The 25702-nt window shown below is 49.6% G+C and overlaps 1 protein-coding gene across 1 annotated transcript in view; it reads left to right on the top strand.

Annotated features, from left to right (window-relative positions):
• The window catches only part of LOC133446702 (arf-GAP with Rho-GAP domain, ANK repeat and PH domain-containing protein 3-like), a 158271-nt gene that overhangs the window by 87343 nt on the left and 45226 nt on the right, over positions 1-25702 (top strand). The window contains 14 exon segments of the mRNA XM_061724693.1: positions 2771-2924; positions 3084-3848; positions 6319-6359; positions 6488-6570; positions 6634-6701; positions 9829-10053; positions 11780-11849; positions 13133-13253; positions 15218-15402; positions 16313-16419; positions 17162-17361; positions 17592-17677; positions 19697-19879; positions 23855-24005. Coding sequence (XP_061580677.1) covers positions 2854-2924; positions 3084-3848; positions 6319-6359; positions 6488-6570; positions 6634-6701; positions 9829-10053; positions 11780-11849; positions 13133-13253; positions 15218-15402; positions 16313-16419; positions 17162-17361; positions 17592-17677; positions 19697-19879; positions 23855-24005 — 2356 coding nt within the window. The 5' untranslated portion in view covers positions 2771-2853.

Below are 25702 nucleotides of genomic sequence, written 5' to 3'. Positions count from 1 at the left end.
ATTTTGCATCAATAAAAGAAAAGATAATCATTGTCATTATATTATATATTATATTGTATTATATTATAATATAATATATGGAATATATAATATCTAAGGAAGTATAAACCAGGGTTGTAGGTCGTGACACCTGAACCCGACACACATCCTAAAGGCTGGAGGGAATCCAACCTTCCATTTAGGACCAACCGGGTGCCTGGAAACAAGGGGTCATGAGTCAGGGGTCAGAGGTCACAGGTCAAGGGTCAGGGGTCAGTCTTTGACCCTTTAGAGTTTCCCTGTAGTTAGATTCCTGGTTTTCCCTGAATACGGACTGGAGGGTTATTATTGCTCAGGCTTATGATTTATTCTTCCGTATAAACTTCGGCGCGTAACTAGTCCCGCAGCTTTGAGAAAACGCGAAAAGTAAAAACGTAGAAACGTGCGCCTTAAGCGGGAATCGATGGGTATGACTTTTATTAGCGATTGGCGTGCACGTTTTTGCGCAACGTGCACAAACATGCGCTTTTTGCCCCATCCGGAACGCATTGCGTGAACTTTGGGGCCTCACCACTCGCACACCGTTTCTCGAAAAATTCGGAACCAATTTAGAAAGTTGTAGGCCCTGAATTTAACTACAGTCCTGTGGATTTTCAGAGCGATGGCACAAATAGTTTTTGCACAAAGTGCAAAAACATTTCCAAATTTCCAAACTAATGGGGAGATCATTTTCCCATGTATAGACGAATCCGGCGACCGGTTTGTGTGCGCCGCCATCTTGCGGCGGCGCCATTGCTGCGGTGGCAGGTGTCAATCTGCCACCGCAGCGCTGTTATTGTAACCTGACGCTCTACAGCATCATTATAGCTGGATTGATGATGTTAGACAGTGGCCTTCCATAAATAATGAAGGTATCTTAAATTAATGCTGATGTTAATTTATAAATAATGATTTGTTTGAGCGATAAGCAGGAAAGAATAGAGGAATAGGGAGATAAGGGAGTGTATGATTAAACACTGTAATATAGCTCTCTCCACCTCCTCTCCTTACGAGGCATGTCTGCACAATTAAATATTACCTGTGTATGTTTTGTTTAATTTTAGGTATCCAAGAATATTTTATTGATCGCCTGGCGTCCGATGACGAAAAAAAACGCAATTACAGGTCTCTAATTGAAGGGCAGAACTATCTCAGCTCCGGATGATACAGAATACATACATACATAACCCCAATCTGCAGATAAAACTAGTTTGTTGAGGAAAAAATATTAACTCTATTTGTAGCTGCAGAAGAAAAAAATAATCTCACGAGGAAAACAAAAATATTGCTCACGCCATCGGAGCCTCTTCAGCATAAAAAAAAAGAAAAGAGAAGTAAGAGTAATAAAAAAGATGTACTGTATGTTGTACTATTATACTAATTTATTGAAACACGTGGCGAGTCAAACATCTACCAAAGCAGCTGCCAAACACTAAGGTAGTAAGACGTGGGTTGTGCAGAACTGCGGCAGTAAATCCTCATCGGAGCTCCACTAGTAGTGATTTCATATGGATCAAACCGTTAATAATCATTATTTTCTCCATATACCGCTCCCTGGCTTCCTTTTTTAAGGTATCCAGGTAAATTCCAGTTCCTTTCCAGCAGTTTAACATCTTTTTTTTGCGTTCCGTGACGGAACGCAAAAAAAACTTCCGTCTGTTCACTTGGTGAAACAGAAAAGTGGTTTTGACAGTCCGTCCCGTCTTCATTCACTATCAAAACAAATGCACGTGACGGGACAGGAGTTTTCCGATGATACAAATACATTAAGAGAGCCTGGCAGGGAGCGGAGTAATAGATCCATACGTATATATGTCTATGGGCTGGAGCGGAGGAGCGGAGCCGCCACCGCAGTAATGGCGGCCCGCTCGACTTCCGGGTTTCGCCGGATTCGTCTATTCCTATGGCCCCATTCAAAGCGGATGGGAAAATGTCGAGAAAAAAAGAGAAAATACACCTTTTTTCCAAGTCACGTATCTTTCTCATACTTGCACGTAGCCAAACCCAAACTGTTTTTTCCTAAAATGTACACTTTTCAAGATATGATCCGTCAAGCGAGGACTGGAAATCACTTTTTTGTCAAATTTACAGTGCGACTTTCAGTTGCTAGAGTGTAGTTAGACTGAAAAAATAACATGATTTTTTATTTGTAACTCGAGCTCACGGCCAAACCGTAAAAGGTAGACGGATAATTTTTGGTCAGAATGTAGACATAGGTGTTGGGATTCATATAATGTGACTTTGACAGGCGTGGTATGCACAATATTTAAACGGGGGGGGGGGGGGGGGCTAGAGCGGCGCCAATACCTGCCTCGGTCTCCATTGGCTGTAATGTAATCAAAAGTTTTCTTCAAAATAATCTCACTCTGTCTTCGCATTGAGCTTACTCACTAATTTTAAAGAATATCTGGATAAAATTAAGATTGTCAGAATCTGCCGGGTTCTGTGTTTCTCAAAATGTTTTCGTTTTTCTGCTAGGAGCTACGGTTTTCTCACAAATCTGAGTTATTTGAGAACTTGTCAGAAGCCAAAATTTGGGTTTTCTCACAGCCAAACCGGAAGGTTCTAAGTCGAGGTTCTTGTTGCCGGGGCAACCAGAGCTCAGCTGCTGAGTCATTCAGCCAGAACTGGTCACATGACTCAGTCAGTACAGACTTCATATAGTATAACCTGGAAAATGGAGAAATCTGACCCCTGACCTTTGACCTTAGCTTGCAGCTTTAATTATTATTATTATTATTATTATTGTTAGATGGACGCCGGTCCGGCGGTGCCGCTGTGACTCAGCGATGGACGCAGATTTTCTTCTTCCTGCCGGACCTGCTGGACTCCACGATGGTCGTCATGGCGACGCTGGACGGGAGCACGCCGGTTGAGACGCTGCTGACCGTCATCCACCTGGAGAGGTGAGGACCGGAAATAAACTAAAGTGAAGTGAAGTGAAGTGAAGTGAAATAAACTGAAATAAACTGGACTGAACTGAAGTGAACTGGACTGAAATAAACTGAACTGAAGTGAACTGGACTGAAATAAACTGAAGTGAACTGACGTCTCCGTCCCCGCAGGTACCTGGACACCTTCCGCCGCGCCGGCCTCCTATTGGCCGGAGACTTGGCCCCCCTGGACCACGAGGCCCTGGTGAGCCTGGGGGTCACGGCTACCGGGCACCGCAAGAGGATCCTGCACCTGGCCAGGAGAGCCAATCAGAGGGCAGCAGAGGCCCAGAGAGCCAATCAGAGGGCAGCAGAGGCTCAGAGAGCCAATCAGAGGGCAGCAGAGACCCAGAGAGCCAATCAGAGGGCAGCAGAGGCCCAGAGAGCCAATCAGAGGCCGGAGCTCCGGCAGCGCTGCCAGTCGGTGACGGCGGCCATGTTGCCCCCGAAGCCGGTCCCCAAACCCCGGACCGTGTTCAACCGGCGCCGGACGGCCCCGGTCCGGTTCTGCCCCCCCCAGGACCAGGACCTGGACCAGGACACGGACCCCGGGTCCCCCCGCCGCCGGTCCCAGGAGTCCATCTGCTTCAGCATGCTGCCCTTCCTGGTCTCAAGACCCCCCCAGGACCGGGGCCAGGACCGGGACCAGGACCGGGAGGGGGCCCCCGTGCCGCCCGTGCCACCCCGCCTGACCCGGGGGGCCCCCAAGTCCCCCACGTCCCCCTCGGAGCCGGAACCCGGACCCGGGGGTCTGGAGATGGTCTCCAACGAGCTCTACTGGGGGGCCGCCCCCAGAACCGCGGCCCCCCCTGGGGGCCCCCGGGGGCCCTGCAGCCAGAACCAGGGGCCCCCCACCCCCCCCAGGCTGGGTCTGGACCAGAACCGGGAGAGGAACAGGTGGGTCACCCTGGGGGTACGTGGGGGGTCTGGATACTGGACCACAACTGGACCTGGATCAGCTAGCAGGGTACCAGGGTCCTGAGGTGGTCTGAGGTGGTCTGAGGGGGTCTGAGGGGGTCTGAGGTGACCCGGGTCCTGAGGTGGTCTAAGGTGGTCTGAGGTGTCAGTACCGAAGTGCAAAAACATTTCCAAATTTCCAAACTAATGGGGAGATTTTCCCATGTATGTGATTGGGGCAGAATGTCACACTGAGTGTTAAAAAAAAACCAAAATTCACCTTTTTTCTGGGTCACTTAACTTTCTCATACTTGCACGTAGAAATGTCATTCAGACTTCAAAACGGAGGAAAACCTCTCCGTCTCCAAAACACCAAACAGTTTTTTCCTAAAATGTACACTTTTCCAGATATGAGCATTGAAGCGAGGACTGGAAATCACTTTTTTGTCAAATTTAGAGTGCAGATCTCATTTTTTAGAGTGGGAGGGACAGTAAAAAAATGACCTTCATTTTTATTTGTAACTCGAGCTCACGGCCAAACTGTGAAAGCTGGACAGATAATTTTTGGTCAGAATGTAGACATAGGTGTTGGGATTCATAAAATGTGACTTTGACAGGCGGGGTATACACAACATTTAAACGGGGGGGGGGGGGGGGTAAAGCGGCGCCAATTCCTGCCTCGGTCTCCATTCACTGTAATGTAATCAAAAGTTTTCTTAAAAGAAATCTCACTTTGTTTTCGAACTGCCGGGTCAGGTGGTCTAAGGTGGTCTGAGGTGGTCTGAGGTGGTTTAAGGGGGTCTAAGGTGGTCTGAGGTGGTCTGAGGGGGTCTGAGGGGGTCTAAAGGGGTTGTATGAATGTGTATGAATGTGTATGAATGTTGGTGGTGGTCGGAGGGGCCGTTAGGCGCGATATGGCAGCCACGCTTCCGTCAGTCTGCCCCAGGGCAGCTGTGGTTGCAAACGTAGCTTACCACCACCAGAGAAAATGTGTATGGATGAATAATGATCTCTGTAAAGCGCTCTGGGTGCCTAGAAGGGCCCTATATAAATCCAAGTCATTATTATTATTATTATAAAGGGGTCTGAGGGTACCCGGGTCAGGGGGTCTAAGGAGCTTTCAGACCTGTGGCCCGTTTGTTTTGTTCCGATTCAGGGGCTAAATCGATAGTTGTTTCGTTTCTGGTTTGTGGGGTTTGTGTTCACAACCGTCTGTAGCGGTTCAAACTGTTAACAGATGAACCAGCTGTTCTCTGATTGGTCAGAAATGAACGTGGGAGGAGTTTCCTCTTCCGTACTCCGGGAAAAACAACACGCCCCTTTCACAGAGAGGTGAAGCGCAGACGCTGCCGGCGATCACATTCATGTATGTGCTACCGGTGTAGGAGCGGACCGCTCCGTGGGCGAGAGGGCGCCTGCCGCGGCGTTTGAGCTGCAAACCCTGCCCGCATTGAACATTTTTAATTTCTCCGCTCTGGGACGACATCTCGGCACATCCAATAGGAGAGAAGGTGGTGGAGGCTGCACTGACTCTTCTCCTTGTTCCGACTCTTCTCCTTGCTCCGACTCTTCTCCTTGCTCCGACTCTTCTCCTTGCTCCGACTCTTCTCCTTGCTCCGACTCTTCTCCTTGCTCCGACTCTTCTCCTTGCTCCGACTCTTCTCCTTGCTCCGACTCTTCTCCTTGTTCCGACTCTTCTCCTTGCTCCGACTCTTCTCCTTGCTCCGACTCTTCTCCTTGCTCCGACTCTTCTCCTTGCTCCGACTCTTCTCCTTGCTCCGACTCTTCTCCTTGCTCCGACTCTTCTCCTTGCTCCGACTCTTCTCCTTGCGTCGTGGTCGCACATACACATGAATGGAGTTGTGTCGGTTGCTGTGTCGATTATGTTCTCACTCCAAATAAAAAAAACGAACCGCTCCAAGTCTGGAATGGAATCGAGCCGAGACCACCTCTCTGATGTTTAAGATGATCCTCTACGCCAGTGATTCTTAACCAAAGGGCCGCGGCCCACACTTGGGCCGCGAGCGCCACCTAGTGGGCCGCAAAAAGAATTCTGTTTTGTACGTGTGGGCCGCGGGACTGCATAGCAACTCCCGACCAGTATATATATATATATATATATATATATATATATATATATATATTATATAATATATATATATATATATATATATATATATATATATATATAATATATATATATATATATATATATATATATATATATATATATATATATATATATATATATATTATATATATATTTTATGATGTGCTGGACCTTCGCTTGAGTAAATTTTCTCTAAATGGACCTCTTAAAGTTTTAGTTGAATACCCCTGCTATACGGTGTTAATATTTAACGGGCCCCGGGCCACTCCGTACTGAAAACATTGGGCCCCAAGGTCAGAAAGGTTAAGAATCACTGCTCTACGCAGACGACTCTTCTAAAGTTGTTGGTTTGTGTTTCAGCGGCGGCACCTTGAGCAACAACTCCTCCGGATCCGCCAGAGGTGAGTCCAGAACCAGAACTCTGTAACCCTGACCCGGTTCTGGTTCTGACCCGTTCTAACCCGGTTCTGGTTCTGACCCGGTTCTGGTTCTGACCCGGTTCTGGTTCTGACCCGGTCCTGTCCCGCAGCCTCCACCGACGACCCGGACGAGGAGATCAGTCCGTACTGCGAGACGGTTTTCCAGAACCGACGACCCGCGGGCTTCACTGAGGTAACGTCTAGCTCCGCCCCCTTCCTGTCCAGCAGAACCTTCACTGATTGGTCCGTTCCACAGAGTGGGCGGAGCCGAGCGGACGGACAGGAGACCCGGACGGAGGAGGCCCGGAACACCGAGGATTATGGGTAAGAGTAATGTCTCTAGCTTTGGCTAGCTGCAGTAGCTGTGGTGGATACAGGTAGCTGAGGTTAGCTAAGACTAACTAAGGCAGGGGTCGGCAAGTAAGTTTGGCCAAATGTTTTCGGAGCAACTGAACGGTGGGCCAGAACATCAATCAATCAGGCTAAACATGGTTTTTTTCTACTAAATAAAACTTTTTTCCCCTTATCTAAAGGCTACTAGTATTATTATACTATTATATCTTGTACAAAAAAGTAATTTAAGAAAGTCATTAGTTTAAATAAAGTAACTTGAATTTGCTACAGACTGTTATTAGTGTGTTATTACTGCTTTAGCTACTCTGTGGCTGCGTTATGAAACCGCTTATAAGTAACTTGGTGATAATAATATTATTTTCTGCCAAGCTACTAACAAATCCAGTCCTTCTTTAAAATACACAGAACGACATGAAACACATGAAAAACCCATGATATGAACAGTAGCACAGGGGACGGCACGTGCACACGTAGCAGCAGCTCTCTCTGTCTCTGTGTCTGCTGAAACGAGTGAGAGGATATGCAAATGAGGCGGATTTTCCAACGTATTTTTACACATATAATGGACGTTTTACCATTTAAAAGACCAACAGAAAAACTCAAGGTAAGTTATCAGTTGTATTTTTCACAGTTTAAACCACAACAAATACGTCTTACCATTTCAACAGCTTCAGGAGTTTTGCCGGGAGTCTGTGCCTACATCACTCCCAGTGGTGTAAAGTAACGAAGTGGAATCCGCAGGGTTCAGTGCTAGGGCCAGTCTTGTTCAGTTTATACACGCAGCCATTGGGAAGTATAATCCAGAATCACGGCATACACTTTCATTGTTATGCTGATGATACGCAGCTCTATTTGTCTATGAAGCCGGATGAAACAGAACCGTTAGTTAAACTTCAGGCATGTCTTAGGGACATCAAGGACTGGATGTCCAGAAATTTCTTGCTTCTAAATTCAGATAAAACAGAGCTTCGGGAGCTGCGTGCTGGCCTGCGGTCCCCACCCCTGGTCATCCCGTTGCTGCTTCCACCTGCCTGCTGTGCTGTTGCCGTCCCTGACCCACCAGTCTGGCCCTCGGCAGGAGGGTCCCCCCTTATGATCCAGGTCCTGGTCCAGGTTTCTTCCTCCTAAAGGGGAGTTTTTCCTTGCCACTGTTTGGCTTAAGGTTTTTCTCCCACTAGGGGAGTTTTTACCTGCCATTGTTTATGTAATAACTGCTCGGGGGTCATGTTCTGGGTATGGATCTCTGGAAAGCGTCTAGAGACAAGTCTGTTGTATTAGACGCTATATAAATAAAATTGAATTGAATTGAATTGAATTGAAGTACAAGTACTTCGTTATTGTACTTAAGTAAGATTTTTGAGAATTTGTACTTTTATTGATACTTTCATTTTTCTGTACTTTTACTTTTACTTCGTTACATTTTCAAGGAAAAAATCGTACTTTTAATCCGCTATATTTAAAATTGGACACGTCGTTACTCGCTACAAATTAAAGTCTTACATTAAATGAAAATGTAGGCTATTGCCATGAGAACAGCACAGCGGGGGCTGATTTATGGTTCCGCGTTACACCGGCGCAGAGCTACGGCGTAGGGTACGCGACAACGTGCGTCGATTTAACGCGGAACCATAAGGCGGACGGGAAGGAAGGGGGGCGAGTGAATTGCCCGTGATTGCCCGGCGGCGGCTCCGTGACGAGACACCTGGGGCGGACGGGGAGACTCGGCCTCCCCGAGAAGGAGACGCATCTCCCGGGGGAGTTGCGCTGCAGAGGCGGGCCGGAAAGGCCGAAGGAAGACTGAAGCCTGAATTATCGCTCCGCGTTAAATCGATGCAGAGCCGTAGGCTCTGCGTTGGTGTAACGCAGAACCATAAATCAGCCTTGAGCGGCAGCCGACGCTCAAGCCGACGAAATTAAAATGGGGTAATTGAAACAAACGCTAATGGGGACAGCATAATATCACCATTATTTAGAGTTGTAAGCAAATTCTTGGATTCTTCATTTCTTTGCAATCCTTTTGAAAATAATTTTGTACTTTGAATTTTGTACTTTTTACTTTTTACTTTTTACTTTTGTACTTAAGTACATTTTACACCATGTACTTTTGGTACTTTATTATATTTAATTTGAGGTACTTTTATACTTAAGTAATTTTCTTAATGGGTACTTTTTACTTTTACTTAAGTAATTTTCAAGCAGAAAATTTGTACTTTTACTTAAGTACAATATTTTTGTACTTTTTCCACCTCTGATCACTCCTGAATATTTGTGTGCACCTCTAATTAAGGCCCCCCTATGCTACAGGTGACAGGGAACTATACAGAATTGTGTGCGTCCGGAAGATTCTACTTTTATTTTATCTTTTCTAAATAAAGGCTTTGAATTCTCTATGAAATTGTGGTTTTTGTGATAGTAAATAATAAAAAAAAAATATATCAGATTTTCAATGTCATCTGGCGGGCCAGATATTATTGGACACAGGCCAATAACTGGTCGCCAGTTGCCGACCACTGAACTAAGGTTAGCTGAGGTTAGCTAAGGCTAGCTGATAAAGCTAAGGTTAGGTGCGTTAGCTGAGGTTAGCTGAGGTTAGCTAAGGCTACCCAAGACTAACTGAGGTTAGCTGCAGTACCTGATGTTACATTAGGCTAGCTGGAGTAGCTGAGGCCCCTCTGGTCATCCCGCTGCTGCTTCCACCTGCCTGTGTGTGTGTCTGCTGTGACCAGATCCTGATCAGACCTGGTTCTGGTCCTGGTCCAGGTCCTGATCCAGGTCCTGGTTCTTGACCTGGTCCAGGTCCTGATCCAGGTCCTGGATCTTGACCTGGTCCTGGTCCTGGTTCTGGTTCTTGACCTGGTCCTGGTTCTGGTTCTTGACCTGGTCCTGGTCCTGGATCTTGACCTGGCCCTGGTCCTGGTTCTTGACCTGGTCCTGGTTCTTGACCTGGTCCTGGTCCTGGTCCTGGTTCTTGACCTGGTCCTGGTTCTGGTTCTTGACTTGGTCCTGGTCCTGGTTCTGGTTCTTGACCTGGTCCTGGTTCTGGTTCTTGACCTGGTCCTGGTTCTGGTTCTTGACCTGGTCCTGGTTCTGGTTCCAGGGGTCCTCGTCTGTCCCGAGACTCTCAGGGCTACAGCACAGTGGGGGACCTGACCCCGCCCCCCCGGGACCTGGCCCCGCCCCTCCGCCACCTGACCCCGCCCACCTTCGGCTCGGAGGAGGACCTGACCATCTCGCCCTACGCCAGCTACGCTAGCTCCGCCTCCCTGACAGAGAGAGCTCCGCCCATCATCAGTGGTTGGCTGGACAAGCTGTCGCCGCAGGGGTGAGTCTGATTCATTGGTGCCCGGTCAGTTCTGAAACAGGTCCACGGATGTTCCTGAGAGGGGAGGGTTAATGGGGGCAGAGTCACCTTTAAATTCCACCAGGGAGATTGTGACTTTACATTCCACCAGGGAGATTGTGACTTTACATTCCACCAGGGAGATTGTGACTTTACATTCCACCAGGGAGATTGTGACCTTACATTCCACCAGGCAGATTGTGACTTTACATTCCACCAGGGAGATTGTGACTTTACATTCCACCAGGCAGATTGTGACTTTACATTCCACCAGGGAGATTGTGACCAGAGTGATCGGCCAAACCGCCCTGTCAAGGTCAGATTATAGAATCAACAATTATATTGAAAACAGGCCTCAGTAATTTTCCGTCTGCCTTCAGTCTCTGGTTCATCAATGGCGACTCCAATCAGATGAATTTGTGATCAATTCCCGCCAAGCCGAGCTTCCAACTTCTCCAAGGTCTTCTCCATCTTACCAATGAGCTCAAAGACGCCGCCAGCCTGAGATTCTGTTCAAGAATCACATCCAGCTTACGGCTTTGCTCCCCCAGCGTTAAAGTCTGAGTGTTGATCACCTTGCTTGATCCTTCAGCCACGTCCAGCAGCTCTGAAAGAGCCAGAACAGCTGTCGACGACTTACGCGTTTGTCGCTAGACCAGGAATCCCCCTCCTCCTATCAAGAGAAATCCTGCTATCATAAATCCAATTATGAAGCATCTTCAACGTCGTCGACAGACAGGATCTTGAGACACAACGGTTTCCAGTATTTGTAGGAATCCATTGTGTATCCAGCAAAAAACATCCCATGGGGGCAGGAGGGCTCCCTTACCCCCTGACTTCTGGTTGTGCTGAGAGACCAGTTAATCAATTCCATGATTGTAGAGTTTGGGAGGAGTGAAAAGAAGAGACTCTGAAGACGAGACAACAAGAGCAGTAGCAGGACATATAGGGAGGGAGAGGAGCAGAGAAGCGTCCGCCTTCGTCGTGAGCCGGAAGAAGAAACTAACTAATGCTAACTACTGCTAACTAATGCTAAATGATGTTAACTAATGCTAACTCATTTTAACTACTGCTAACTACTGCCAACTACTGCTAACTAATGTTAACTACTGCTAACTAATGCTAACTAATGTTAACTACTGCTAACTAATGCTAACTGATGCTAAATACTGCTAACTACTGCTTGTTTCCTCCACCTGGTCTCACAGGTGTTTGTGTCCTCAGGGGTCGGAGGTAACTACTACTAACTAATGTTAACTAATGCTAACTAATGCTAACTAAATGCTAACAGGTGTTTGTATCCTCAGGGGTCGGAGGTCGTCCGTCCTGCTGTGTCTCCTCCTCTCGTCTCCTGCTTGTGTCTCTCGTCTCCTGAGGAGCTGCTTCTTCTCTTCTTCTTCATCCTGCTCTTCGTCCTCCTCTTCCTCATCGTCCTCCTCTTCTTCTTCGTCCTCCTCTTCCTCCCGTCGGTGTGTCTCCAGCTGGATGTTCTCTGTGACGTGATGAGGTCATGTGATCGCGTCACATGACCTCATCACTGGTCATGTGACGCGATCACATGACCAGTGATGAGGTCATGTGACGTGATGAGGTCATGTGATCGTGATGAGGTCATGTGATCGTGATGAGGTCATGTGACGTGATGAGGTCACATGACCCGTGATGAGGTCATGTGATCGCGTCACATGACCCGTGTTTGTTTTTCCAGGAACTACGTTTTCCAGAAACGCTTTGTGAAGTTTGACGGGAAGAACCTGATGTACTTCGGCAGTGAGAAGGTTTGGAGCTAACTGAGGCTAACTAATGCTAACTGATGCTAACTAATGCTAACTAATGCTAACTGATGCTAACTAATGCTAACTACTGCTAACTGGTCTTCTACTTCCTGGGACATGGCCGTGCTGCGGCGGCGCTGGGTGTCCACGCTGCAGGAACACATCTGTGCTAACTGATGCTAACTAATGCTAGCTGATGCTAGCTAATGCTAACTGCCCTTGTTGCTGGCTAGTGCTGCGGCGGTGCTGGGTGTCCATGCTGCAGGGACACGTCCGGGACCATCTGGTCTTTGGTCTTAACTAATGCTATCTGATGCTAACTAATGCTAACTGATGCTAACTAATGCTAACTGATGCTAACTGATGCTTGTCCTCACCTGTGTCTCTTGTCCTCACCTGTCCCTCACGTGTGTCTCACCTGTGTCTCTTGTCCTCACCTGTCCCTCACCTGTGTCTCTTGTCCTCACCTGTGTCTCTTGTCCTCACCTGTGTCTCTTGTCCTCACCTGTGTCTCTTGTCCTCACCTGTGTCTCACCTGTGTCTCACCTGTCCCTCACGTGTGTCTCACCTGTGTCTCTTGTCCTCACCTGTCCCTCACCTGTCCCTCACCTGTGTCTCTTGTCCTCACCTGTCCCTCACCTGTGTCTCTTGTCCTCACCTGTGTCTCTTGTCCTCACCTGTGTCTCACCTGTGTCTCTTGTCCTCACCTGTCCCTCACCTGTGTCTCTTGTCCTCACCTGTGTCTCTTGTCCTCACCTGTGTCTCTTGTCCTCACCTGTGTCTCTTGTCCTCACCTGTGTCTCACCTGTGCCTCACCTGTGTCTCTTGTCCTCACCTGTGTCTCTTGTCCTCACCTGTGTCTCTTGTCCTCACCTGTGTCTCTTGTCCTCACCTGTGTCTCACCTGTCCCTCACGTGTGTCTCACCTGTGTCTCTTGTCCTCACCTGTCCCTCACCTGTCCCTCACCTGTGTCTCTTGTCCTCACCTGTCCCTCACCTGTGTCTCTTGTCCTCACCTGTGTCTCTTGTCCTCACCTGTGTCTCTTGTCCTCACCTGTCCCTCACCTGTGTCTCTTGTCCTCACCTGTCCCTCACCTGTGTCTCTTGTCCTCACCTGTGTCTCTTGTCCTCACCTGTGTCTCTTGTCCTCACCTGTGTCTCTTGTCCTCACCTGTGTCTCTTGTCCTCACCTGTCCCTCACCTGTGTCTCTTGTCCTCACCTGTGTCTCTTGTCCTCACCTGTGTCTCACCTGTGTCTCACCTGTGTCTCACCTGTGTCTCTTGCAGGACGTCTACCCCAAAGGCGTGATCCCATTGGCCGCCGTCCAGATGTCCCGTCCCGCCAAGGACAACAAGTTTGAGATTGTGACGAGTCACCGGATCTTCGTGTTCCGGACCGACAACGAAGGTAGAACCTGGTGCTAACTGATGCTAACTGATGCGAACTGGTGCTAACTGATGCTAACTACTGCTAACTGGTGCTAACTGGTGCTAACTGATGCTAACTGATGCTAACTGGTGCTAAATTATGCTAACTGATGCTAACAAAGGTAGAGTCCTCAAACCCCGCTCCCCTGGTGCTAACTGATGCTAACTACTGCTAACTAATGCTAACTACTACTTACTCCTCAGGTTGAAGCTGCCTGCTCACTCCTCAGGTTGGAGCGGCCTGCTCACTCCTCAGGTTGGAGCGGCCTGCTCACTCCTCAGGTTGGAGCGGCCTGCTCACTCCTCAGGCGGCCTGCTCACTCCTCAGGTTGGAGCGGCCTGCTCACTCCTCAGGTTGGAGCGGCCTGCTCACTCTTCAGGTTGGAGCGGCCTGCTCACTCCTCAGGTTGGAGTGGCCTGCTCACTCCTCAGGTTGGAGCGGCCTGCTCACTCCTCAGGTTGAAGCGGCCTGCTCACTCCTCAGGTTGGAGCGGCCTGCTCACTCCTCAGGCGGCCTGCTCACTCCTCAGGTTGGAGCGGCCTGCTCACTCCTCAGGCGGCCTGCTCACTCCTCAGGTTGGAGCGGCCTGCTCACTCCTCAGGCGGCCTGCTCTCTCCTCAGGTTGGAGCGGCCTGCTCACTCCTCAGGTTGACGCGGCCTGCTCACTCCTCAGGTTGAAGCGGACTGCTCACTCCTCAGGTTGGAGCTGCTGCTCACTCCTCAGGTTGGAGCGGCCTGCTCACTCCTCAGGTTAGAGCGGCCTGCTCACTCCTCAGGTTGGAGCGGCCTGCTCACTCCTCAGGCGGCCTGCTCACTCAGGTTGGAGCTGCTGCTCACTCCTCAGGTTGGAGCGGCCTGCTCACTCCTCAGGTTGGAGCGGCCTGCTCACTCCTGAGGTTGGAGCGGCCTGCTCACCCCTGAGGTTAGAGCGGCCTGCTCACTCCTCAGGTTGGAGCGGCCTGCTCACTCCTCAGGTTGGAGCGGCCTGCTCACTCCTCAGGTTGAAGCGGCCTGCTCACTCCTCAGGTTGAAGCGGCCTGCTCACTCCTCAGGTTAAGGAGACCTGGGTGATGAAATGGGGAAAAAATTCGCGATAAAAATATATTTAAAAAAAACAACTCTGCCACCCTGGTGCTAACTACTGCTAACTAATGCTAACTAGTGATGCACCGAAATGAAAATTTGTGGCCGAAACCGAAACCGAAAATAGTAATAAACACTTGGCCGAATACCGAACATGGTTCTTCGCAGTTTTTCATTTATTTTACCAATTTTTTCACCATTGCATAAATCAAATACATTTGATTTAGGCTTTTAAAAGAAAAAAATCTTTTACAAAATTACAAGGTTAAAAATATTTATTGAACATAAAAAAATTATTTTTCAATTTCCAGCATTATGTTGTTTTGGTTCCACCTCCTGGTGAATGTTGGTAAAATTCGTATGTGGTTAGTTTTTGGTTGGCCAACGATTTATGTTTGTGGGGCAACCGGTACGGGACGGCCAGTCTATTTCCTTATTTTACAACGCCGTTATTAATTGTTCTTTTATTTCCCACTTATTCCACCGAACACCGAAAGTGTTTTTTTTTAAATTTTCGGCCGGACAATTTCGGTTACCGAACAATCGGTGCATCACTGCTGCTAACTGATCCCAACTAATGCCAACTATTGCTAACTACTGCTAACTGCTAACTATTGCTCACTACTGCTAACTACTGCTAACTGATGTTAGCTGATGCTAGCTGATGCTAACTGATGCTAACTGATGCTACTCCCTGGCTAGTGCTACGGCGGCGCTGGGTGTCCACGCTGCAGGAACACGTGCGGGACCAGCTGGTCTTGGGTCTTAACTAATGCTAACTAATGCTAACTACTGCTAACTGATGCTAACTACTGCTAGCTTATGCTAACTGATGCTAACTCCTCTACTCCCTGGTTCAGTGCTCCGGCGGCGCTGGGTGTCCACGCTGCAGGAACACGTCCGGGACCAGCTGGTCTTCGGGCGGCGGCGCTTTGGCCCCGGATCTCACTGCCAGAAACACGGAGTTCTGGAACTGAAGGGAACCAAGAACAAGGTTTACGCCGCCATCAACACGGACCAGATCTGGCTGTACAAGAGCCAGCAGGTGAGAAACTACTGCTAACTACTGCTAACTACTAATAACTACTGCTAACTACTGCTAACTACTGCCAACTACTGCTAACTACTGCCAACTACTGCTAACTACTGCTAACTACTGCTAACTACTGCTAACTACTGCTAACTACTGCCAACTACTGCTAACTACTGCCAACTACTGCTAACTACTGCCAACTACTGCTAACTACTGCTAACTACTGCTAACTACTGCTAACTACTGCTACTGTAATAACTGTGTATTTTGTAATAAACGTCCAAAATTTTATAACTTTGTCATTTCATTTTGTTATAAACTGCCGCATTTTGTAATACATTTTGTTATTGCATTTTGAGAAGATTATAATAAAATGCATTATGTATAACAATAATAATATAATAACATGCTGCATTATGTAATAATACCTATTGCTGTTTGTTTAACAATGAATTTATACAAGAGTGATTTTTGTTGTTTTTTATGCAATTTCCCTTAGAGCTATGTAGCCAATAAATCTATGTATAAAACTCCAAATATAACTTTAGTTTCCTATTTGAAGTTTGGAATTATATAGGCCAATAACAAACAAATAAACTATGCTCTAGAATTGTTATTACTGCATAACATTATTATTATTTCATTTTGTAATAATCTTCTCAAGATCTATTACATAATGCTGCAGTTTATTACAAAATGAAATTAAAAAGTTATTACATTTTGGACGTTTATCAAGAAAATGCGGCTCAACAGACGCCCATGAACCATGAACCATGAACCCCCCGCCGCTAGTGCTAACTACTGCTAACTACTGCTAACTAGTGCTAACTACTGCTAACTACGGCTAACTACTGCTAACTACTGCTAACTACGGCTAACTACGGCGCTGAGCCGGATCTGAAGCCTCCGTTTCCGTCTCCAGTGTTTCCGTAACGGAATCGGCATCACGGTGATCGAAGCTCGAGGATCAACGATCCGAGACGGGAAGAACCGGAACTTTGAGCTCATCACGCCGTACAAGACCTTCAGGTACCCAAACTAGCTAGCATCAGTTAGCATCAGTTAGCATCAGTTAGCATCAGTTAGCAGTAGTTAGCATCAGTTAGAGTAAGACCTTCAGGTAGATCCGCACCAAGACCAGGAACTAGTCCTGTACGGAACCAAAACTTTGGTTCCACAAAAATCTAGTCTTCATGGTTCCCATGCAGTTAGTAATAGTTAGCAGTAGTTAGCATTAGTTAGCATCAGTTAGGAGTAGTTAGCAGTAGTTAGCATTAGTTAGCAGTAGTTAGCAGTAGTTATTTATCCTTTATTTATCCAGGAAAGTCCCATTGAGATACAATATCTCTTCTGCCAGGGAGTCCTGGTCAATTAGGTCAGTTAGCAGTAGTTAGCAGTAGTTAGCAGTAGTTAGCATTTCCTAGCATCACTTAGCAGTAGTTAGCATTAGATAACAATAATAATAATAATAATAATAATAATAATAATAATAATAATAATAATAATAATAATAATAGCAATATCAATAATAATAAAAATAATAATAATACAAATAATAATATATTTATTTACTCTCGTAATATAATTTACACACACACACACACACACACACACACACACACACACACACACACACACACACACCTAGATACATATCATTGTAACTCGATGTAGTCTGACCCTAACCCCGACATTTGACCTCCTGACCCTGACCTTTGACCCTAACCCTGACCTTTGACCTGACCTTTGACCTTTGACCCCTCCCCCCCAGCTTCACGGCGGAGTCGGAGCGGGACAAGCGCGACTGGGCCGAGTCCCTGCAGGAATCCATCGCTGAGACGCTGTCGGACTACGAGGTGGCAGAGAAGATCTGGTCCAACCGGAGCAACCGCACCTGCTCCGACTGCCGCGCCCTCAACCCGGACTGGGCCTCCATCAACCTGGGGGTCGTCATCTGCAAGAACTGTGCAGGTAGAATAGAATAGAGTAGAATAGAATAGAATAAACTTTATTGATTCCCCAGAGGGGAAATACTTGTGCAGCAGCAAACACACACACACTGAACAATTTTACATGTACAAAGAGACAAAAATACCAGTGATGCCTAGTGATGATTAGAGAGGGAAGGTCATTGCACTTTTAAACTGAACTTGTGGAGTAACGTGAGAACAAAGCAATTTACAAAAATGCTGTGTGTCCAGGTCAGCATCGAGGTTTGGGGACGATGGTCTCCAAAGTCCAGAGTCTGAAGCTGGACACGAGTGTGTGGAGCAACGAGATCGTCCAGGTATTATTATTATTATTATTATTATTATTATTATTATTATTATTATTATTATTATTATTATTATTGTTATTATTATTATTATTATTTATTTTTTTAAATTATTATTATTATTATTATTATTATTATTATTATTATTATTATTGTTATTATTATTATTATTATTATTATTATTATTATTATTATTATTATTATTATTATTATTAACGCCGCGAGGCATCTATTGTTTTCCTGCCTGTTTTTTATTATTCATTTTCCGGACAGATTTCGGTTCTTCTACTCCTACAGATTTCCGAGGAAGCAGGCGAATCATATATCGAAACGTGTGTCTCAATCGGGAATAGTTTGCTATATAGTGTGCCAAAGTTATTCCCCAAAAAACGGCCAAAAAACCCCATTCAAAATGGATGGGAGGAGGTAAAAAAAAAAGGACCTTTATTCACCTAACTTTCTCATACCTGCACGTAGAAATGTTATTCAAACTTCAAAACGGAGGAAAACTTCTCTTCTCTCCAAAACACCAAACAGTTTTTTCCTAAGATGTAAACTTTTCAAGATATGAGCGCTCAAGCGAGGACTGGAAATCACTTTTTTGTCAAATCTAGAGTGCGGGTGTCGGTTTCTAGAGTGGGAGAAACAATAAAAAAATAACCTGAATTTTTATTTGTAACTCGAGTTTACGGCCAAACTGTAAAAAGGAGACAAATAATTTTTGGTCAGAATGTAGACATAGGTGTTGGGATTCATAAAATGTGACTTTGACAGGCGGGATATGCACAAAATTTAAACGGGGGAGGCTAAAGCGCCGCCAGTACCTGTTTCAGTCCCCATTCACTGTAATGTAATCAGATGTTTTCTTCTAAAGAATCTCACTCTGTCTTCACACTGAGCTTACTCACTAATTTTAAGGAATATCTGAATAAAATTAAGATTGTCAGAATCTGCCGGGTTCTGTGTCTCTCATGATGTTTTCGTTTTTCTGCTACGAGCTACAGTTTGATCACAAATCAGAGTTATTTCAGACCTTGTCAGAAGCCAAAATCTGGGTTTTTCTCACAGCCAAACCGGAAGGTTCTGAAGTCGAGGTTCTTGTTGCCGCGGCAACCAGAGCTCAGCTGCTGACTCATTCAGCCAGAACTGGTCACATGACTCAGTCACTTCATATACTTTAACCTGTAAACTGGAGACGCCTAAAAGAGTTCTGGGAAATCTGACCCCTGACCTTTGACCTTAGCTGACCCCAGTCCTGCAGCCTCACGGCCGGGACCCCCCCCCCCCCACCCCCAACACACACACAGTAAATAACCATCAGTAAATGCTATAACTTTTGAATGGTTTGAATTTTAGGATTATTATTATTATTATTATTATTATTATTATTATTATTATTATTATTATTATTATTATTATTATTATTATTATTGTTATGACTGTGAAGGAGTATCTCTGTAATCCTGATATTAACCTGTTAGCTAGCCTACGATGTTTGTAACGGTTGCTGTTTCCAGCTCTTCATCATGCTAGGGAACGACCGAGCTAACGTGTTGTTGTTGTTTCCAGCTCTTCATCATGCTAGGGAACGACTGAGCTAACGTGTTGTTGTTGTTTCCAGCTCTTCATCATGCTAGGGAACGACCGAGCTAATGTGTTGTTGTTTCCAGCTCTTCATCATGCTAGGGAACGACCGCGCTAACGTGTTGTTGTTGTTTCCAGCTCTTCATCATGCTAGGGAACGACCGCGCTAACGTGTTGTTGTTGTTTCCAGCTCTTCATCATGCTAGGGAACGACTGAGCTAACGTGTTGTTGTTGTTTCCAGCTCTTCATCATGCTAGGGAACGACTGAGCTAACGTGTTGTTGTTGTTTCCAGCTCTTCATCATGCTAGGGAACGACTGAGCTAACGTGTTGTTGTTGTTTCCAGCTCTTCATCATGCTAGGGAACGACCGAGCTAACATGTTGTTGTTTCCAGCTCTTCATCATGCTAGGGAACGACCGAGCTAACGTGTTGTTGTTGTTTCCAGCTCTTCATCATGCTAGGGAACGACCGAGCTAACGACTTCTGGGCGGCGCGTCTCTCCTCGTCCGAGGAGCTCGACTGCGACGCGACGCCGGAGCAGAGACGGGACTTCATTACCCAGAAGTACCGGGAGGGAAGATACCGCCTCCCCCACCCGGGCTTCAGCAGCCAGGAGGAGCTCCTGAAGGTTAGCCAGGGTTTCCCTCCCACACCTGCAGGGGGGGGGGAGGAGCTACTGAAGGTTAGCCGGGGTTTCCTACCCAACTCTGCAGGGGCGGGGGGGGGAGCTCCTGAAGGTTAGCCGGGGTTTCCCTCCCACACCTGCAGGGGCGGGGGGAGGAGCTACTGAAGGTTAGCCGGGGTTTCCTACCCAACTCTGCAGGGGCGGGGGGGGGAGCTCCTGAAGGTTAGCCGGGGTTTCCTACCCACACCTGCAGGGGGGGGGGGGGGGGAGGAGCTAAAGGTCTGAGGGGTTTCCTACCCACACCTGCAGGGGCGGGGGGAGCTAAAGGTCTGAGGGGTTTCCCTCCCACACCTGCAGGGGGGGGGGGGGGGAGGAGCTAAAGGTCTGAGGGGTTTCCTACCCACACCTGCAGGGGGGGGGGGGGGGGAGGAGCTAAAGGTCTGAGGGGTTTCCTACCCACACCTGCAGGGGCGGGGGGGGAGGAGCTAAAGGTCTGAGGGGTTTCCTACCCACACCTGCAGGGGCGGGGGGGGGGGGAGGAGCTAAAGGTCTGAGGGGTTTCCTACCCACACCTGCAGGGGCGGGGGGGGGGGGGGGAGCTAAAGGTCTGAGGGGTTTCCTACCCACACCTGCAGGGGCGGGGGGGGAGGAGCTAAAGGTCTGAGGGGTTTCCTACCCACACCTGCAGGGGCGGGGGGGGAGGAGCTAAAGGTCTGAGGGGTTTCCTACCCACACCTGCAGGGGCGGGGGGGAGGAGCTAAAGGTCTGAGGGGTTTCCTACCCACACCTGCAGGGGCGGGGGGAGCTAAAGGTCTGAGGGGTTTCCTACCCACACCTGTAGGGGCGGGGGGGGGAGCTAAAGGTCTGAGGGGTTTCCTACCCACACCTGCAGGGGCGGGGGGGGAGGAGCTAAAGGTCTGAGGGGTTTCCTACCCACACCTGCAGGGGCGGGGGAGGAGCTGCTAAAGGTCTGAGGGGTTTCCTACCCACACCTGCAGGGGTGGGGGGGGAGCTGCTAAAGGTCTGAGGGGTTTCCTACCCACACCTGCAGGGGCGGGGGGGGAGCTGCTAAAGGTCTGAGGGGTTTCCTACCCACACCTGCAGGGGCGGGGGGGGAGGAGCTAAAGGTCTGAGGGGTTTCCTACCCACACCTGCAGGGGCGGGGGGGGGGGGGGGAGGAGCTAAAGGTCTGAGGGGTTTCCTACCCACACCTGCAGGGGCGGGGGGGGGGGGGGGGGAGGAGCTAAAGGTCTGAGGGGTTTCCTACCCACACCTGCAGGGGGGGGGGGGGGAGCTGCTAAAGGTCTGAGGGGTTTCCTACCCACACCTGCAGGGGCGGGGGGGGAGCTGCTAAAGGTCTGAGGGGTTTCCTACCCACACCTGCAGGGGCGGGGGGGGAGCTGCTAAAGGTCTGAGGGGTTTCCTACCCACACCTGCAGGGGCGGGGGGGGAGCTGCTAAAGGTCTGAGGGGTTTCCTACCCACACCTGCAGGGGCGGGGGGGGGAGGAGCTAAAGGTCTGAGGGGTTTCCTACCCACACCTGCAGGGGCGGGGGGGGGAGGAGCTAAAGGTCTGAGGGGTTTCCTACCCACACCTGCAGGGGCGGGGGGGGAGCTAAAGGTCTGAGGGGTTTCCTACCCACACCTGCAGGGGCGGGGGGGAGGAGCTAAAGGTCTGAGGGGTTTCCTACCCAACTCTGCAGGGGCGGGGGGGGCTAAAGGTCTGAGGGGTTTCCTACCCACACCTGCAGGGGCGGGGGGGGGGGGCTAAAGGTCTGAGGGGTTTCCTACCCACACCTGCAGGGGCGGGGGGGGCTAAAGGTCTGAGGGGTTTCCTACCCACACCTGCAGGGGCGGGGGGGGAGGAGCTAAAGGTCTGAGGGGTTTCCTACCCACACCTGCAGGGGCGGGGGAGGAGGAGCTAAAGGTCTGAGGGGTTTCCTACCCACACCTGCAGGGGCGGGGGGGGCTAAAGGTCTGAGGGGTTTCCTACCCACACCTGCAGGGGTGGGGGGAGGAGCTAAAGGTCTGAGGGGTTTCCTACCCACACCTGCAGGGGCGGGGGAGGAGGAGCTAAAGGTCTGAGGGGTTTCCTACCCACACCTGCAGGGGCGGGGGGGGGAGGAGCTGCTAAAGGTCTGAGGGGTTTCCTACCCACACCTGCAGGGGCGGGGGGGAGGAGCTAAAGGTCTGGGGGGTTTCCTACCCAACTCTGCAGGGAAGGGGGGAGGAGCTAAAGGTCTGAGGGGTTTCCTACCCACACCTGCAGGGGCGGGGGGGAGGAGCTAAAGGTCTGGGGGGTTTCCTACCCAACTCTGCAGGGAAGGGGGGAGGAGCTAAAGGTCTGAGGGGTTTCCTACCCACACCTGCGGGGGGGGGGGGGGGGGAGGAGCTAAAGGTCTGAGGGGTTTCCTACCCACACCTGCAGGGGCGGGGGGGGGAGCTAAAGGTCTGAGGGGTTTCCTACCCACACCTGCAGGGGCGGGGGGGAGGAGCTAAAGGTCTGAGGGGTTTCCTACCCACACCTGCAGGGGCGGGGGGGGGGGGGGAGCTAAAGGTCTGAGGGGTTTCCTACCCACACCTGCAGGGGCGGGGGGGGGAGGAGCTAAAGGTCTGAGGGGTTTCCTACCCACACCTGCAGGGGGGGGGGGGGGGAGGAGCTAAAGGTCTGAGGGGTTTCCTACCCACACCTGCAGGGGCGGGGGGGGAGGAGCTAAAGGTCTGAGGGGTTTCCTACCCACACCTGCAGGGGCGGGGGGGGAGGAGCTAAAGGTCTGAGGGGTTTCCTACCCACACCTGCAGGGGCGGGGGGGGGGAGCTAAAGGTCTGAGGGGTTTCCTACCCACACCTGCAGGGGCGGGGGGGGGAGCTAAAGGTCTGAGGGGTTTCCTACCCACACCTGCAGGGGCGGGGGGGGGGGGCTGCTAAAGGTCTGAGGGGTTTCCTACCCACACCTGCAGGGGCGGGGGGGGGGAGCTAAAGGTCTGAGGGGTTTCCTACCCACACCTGCAGGGGCGGGGGGGGGGGGGCTGCTAAAGGTCTGAGGGGTTTCCTACCCACACCTGCAGGGGCGGGGGGGAGGAGCTAAAGGTCTGAGGGGTTTCCTACCCACACCTGCAGGGGGTTGGTAGCTAAGTAGGTCAAATGTACTTTTTCATATCTGGAGAACAAAGGCTCGAATCAAAGTCTCAGTTTCTCTGATTGATCACGTGATCAGTTTCTCTGATTGATCATGTGTCTCTGATTGATCATGTGATCAATTTCTCTGATTGATCATGTGATCAGTTTCTCTGATTGATCATGTGATCAGTTTCTCTGATTGATCATGTGATCAGTTTCTCTGATTGATCATGTGATCAGTGTCTCTGATTTTTTATTTTTTTTTAGTCTTTAATTTTTTTTATGCCCATATTTGTTATCTAACTACATGTCAAATAGAAAAAAATAAAGTTTACCACAAATGTAATAAAACAGAAAATAATAGGACTTTGCTAAGGCACTTCTCACGGGCGGGAGTAAATGCTGGGGAGATTTTAACTCTTGCTATGTCTGCGATAATATAGAAATCCCCTTAAGAAAACGTTCCTTCTCTTTTTACGTATAGTTACCAATTGCGCCTAAAGTCAAAGATATATACCCACTTTAAAATAGCCTCAGCAATATATCCTGTTAATGATTTGTTACACAGAAGGTTTAAATTGGAAGTTGATCCTTCTGAGGCCGAGACCATTGAACATCTTTTTTTCAATTGCTCTTTTACAAAGTCCTTTTGGTCTGACATTCATAATTGGTTATCTTTTTTTTTTCAGTGTCTCTGATTGATCATGTGATCAGTGTCTCTGATTGATCAGTGTCTCTGATTGATCAGTTTCTCTGATTGATCAGTGTCTCTGATTGATCAGTTTCTCTGATTGATCAGTTTCTCTGATTGATCACATGATCAGTTTCTCTGATTGATCAGTGTCTCTCTCTCCCCCAGGCGCTTTGCTCGGCCGTCTCTGAGCAGACTCTCCTGAAGACGGTAACTCAGATCTTCCTGGAGGCGGAGACAGCTAACCTGGCTAACCTGGCTAACGACGCCGACGGCTGCCATCGTCACGACGACGCTACGCTACGCTGCACGCCGTCAGGTAGGGACGCTCCGGTCGACCGTCAGAACCCACTCCCTTAGTCCTGCACGCCGTCAGGTAGGGACGCTCCGGTCGACCGTCAGAACCCACTCCCTTAGTCCTGCACGCCGTCAGGTAGGGACGCTCCGGTCGACCGTCAGAACCCACTCCCTTAGTCCTGCACGCCGTCAGGTAGGGACGCTCCGGTCGACGGTCCGAACCCACTTCCTTAGTCCTGCACGCCGTCAGGTAGGGACGCTCCGGTCGACCGTCAGAACCCACTCCCTTAGTCCTGCACGCCGTCAGGTAGGGACGCTCCGGTCGACCGTCCGAACCCACTCCCTTAGTCCTGCACGCCGTCAGGTAGGGACGCTCCGGTCGACCGTCAGAACCACTCCCTTAGTCCTGCACGCCGTCAGGTAGGGACGCTCCGGTCGACCGTCAGAACCCACTCCCTTAATCCTGCACGCCGTCAGGTAGGGACGCTCCGGTCGACCGTCAGAACCCACTCCCTTAGTCCTGCACGCCGTCAGGTAGGGACGCTCCGGTCGACCGTCAGAACCCACTCCCTTAGTCCTGCACGCCGTCAGGTAGGGACGCTCCGGTCGACCGTCAGAACCCACTCCCTTAGTCCTGCACGCCGTCAGGTAGGGACGCTCCGGTCGACGGTCCGAACCCACTTCCTTAGTCCTGCACGCCGTCAGGTAGGGACGCTCCGGTCGACCGTCAGAACCCACTCCCTTAGTCCTGCACGCCGTCAGGTAGGGACGCTCCGGTCGACCGTCCGAACCCACTCCCTTAGTCCTGCACGCCGTCAGGTAGGGACGCTCCGGTCGACCGTCAGAACCACTCCCTTAGTCCTGCACGCCGTCAGGTAGGGACGCTCCGGTCGACCGTCAGAACCCACTCCCTTAATCCTGCACGCCGTCAGGTAGGGACGCTCCGGTCGACCGTCAGAACCCACTCCCTTAGTCCTGCACGCCGTCAGGTAGGGACGCTCCAGTCGACCGTCAGAACCCACTCCCTTAGTCCTGCACGCCATCAGGTAGGGACGCTCCAGTCGACCGTCAGAACCCACTCCCTTAGTCCTGCACGCCGTCAGGTAGGGACGCTCCGGTCGACCGTCAGAACCCACTCCCTTAGTCCTGCACGCCGTCAGGTAGGGACGCTCCAGTCGACCGTCAGAACCCACTCCCTTAGTCCTGCACGCCGTCAGGTAGGGACGCTCCGGTCGACCGTCAGAACCCACTCCCTTAGTCCTGCACGCCGTCAGGTAGGGACGCTCCGGTCGACCGTCAGAACCCACTTCTTAGTCCTGCACGCCGTCAGGTAGGGACGCTTCGGTCGACCGTCAGAACCCACTTCTTAGTCCTGGTTCCAGTCTAAACCCTTATACTATTATACTATACAAACACCAACAAGGTTTACAATAGTGTAGAACAGCAGCGCTAATTTTCACCAATTATGTTCAAGGACTCAAACCTGAGTCAGATGACACCACCCACGACTCTATATCAAACCATTCAAAAGTTATGACAGAAAGTAGGAACTATCAAATATGGACCAATCAGATGAAGGGTGGGCGCGCTTTTTGGTGCCTAGCGTTGCCACGGTAACGCTTTTGAAAGAGAAAAGTAATGCGTGTGGTCGCAGGAAGGAGACGCACATTTTGATGTATAACACACCTGGGTGCACGTTACGGTTCGGGCTGAATTAAC

Source organism: Cololabis saira, chromosome 7, assembly GCF_033807715.1.
Source record: "Cololabis saira isolate AMF1-May2022 chromosome 7, fColSai1.1, whole genome shotgun sequence".
In the NCBI taxonomy this organism is placed as follows: Eukaryota; Metazoa; Chordata; class Actinopteri; order Beloniformes; family Belonidae; genus Cololabis; species Cololabis saira.
Note: the sequence above shows the minus strand (reverse complement) of the source record. Positions and strands in the feature narration are given on the sequence as shown.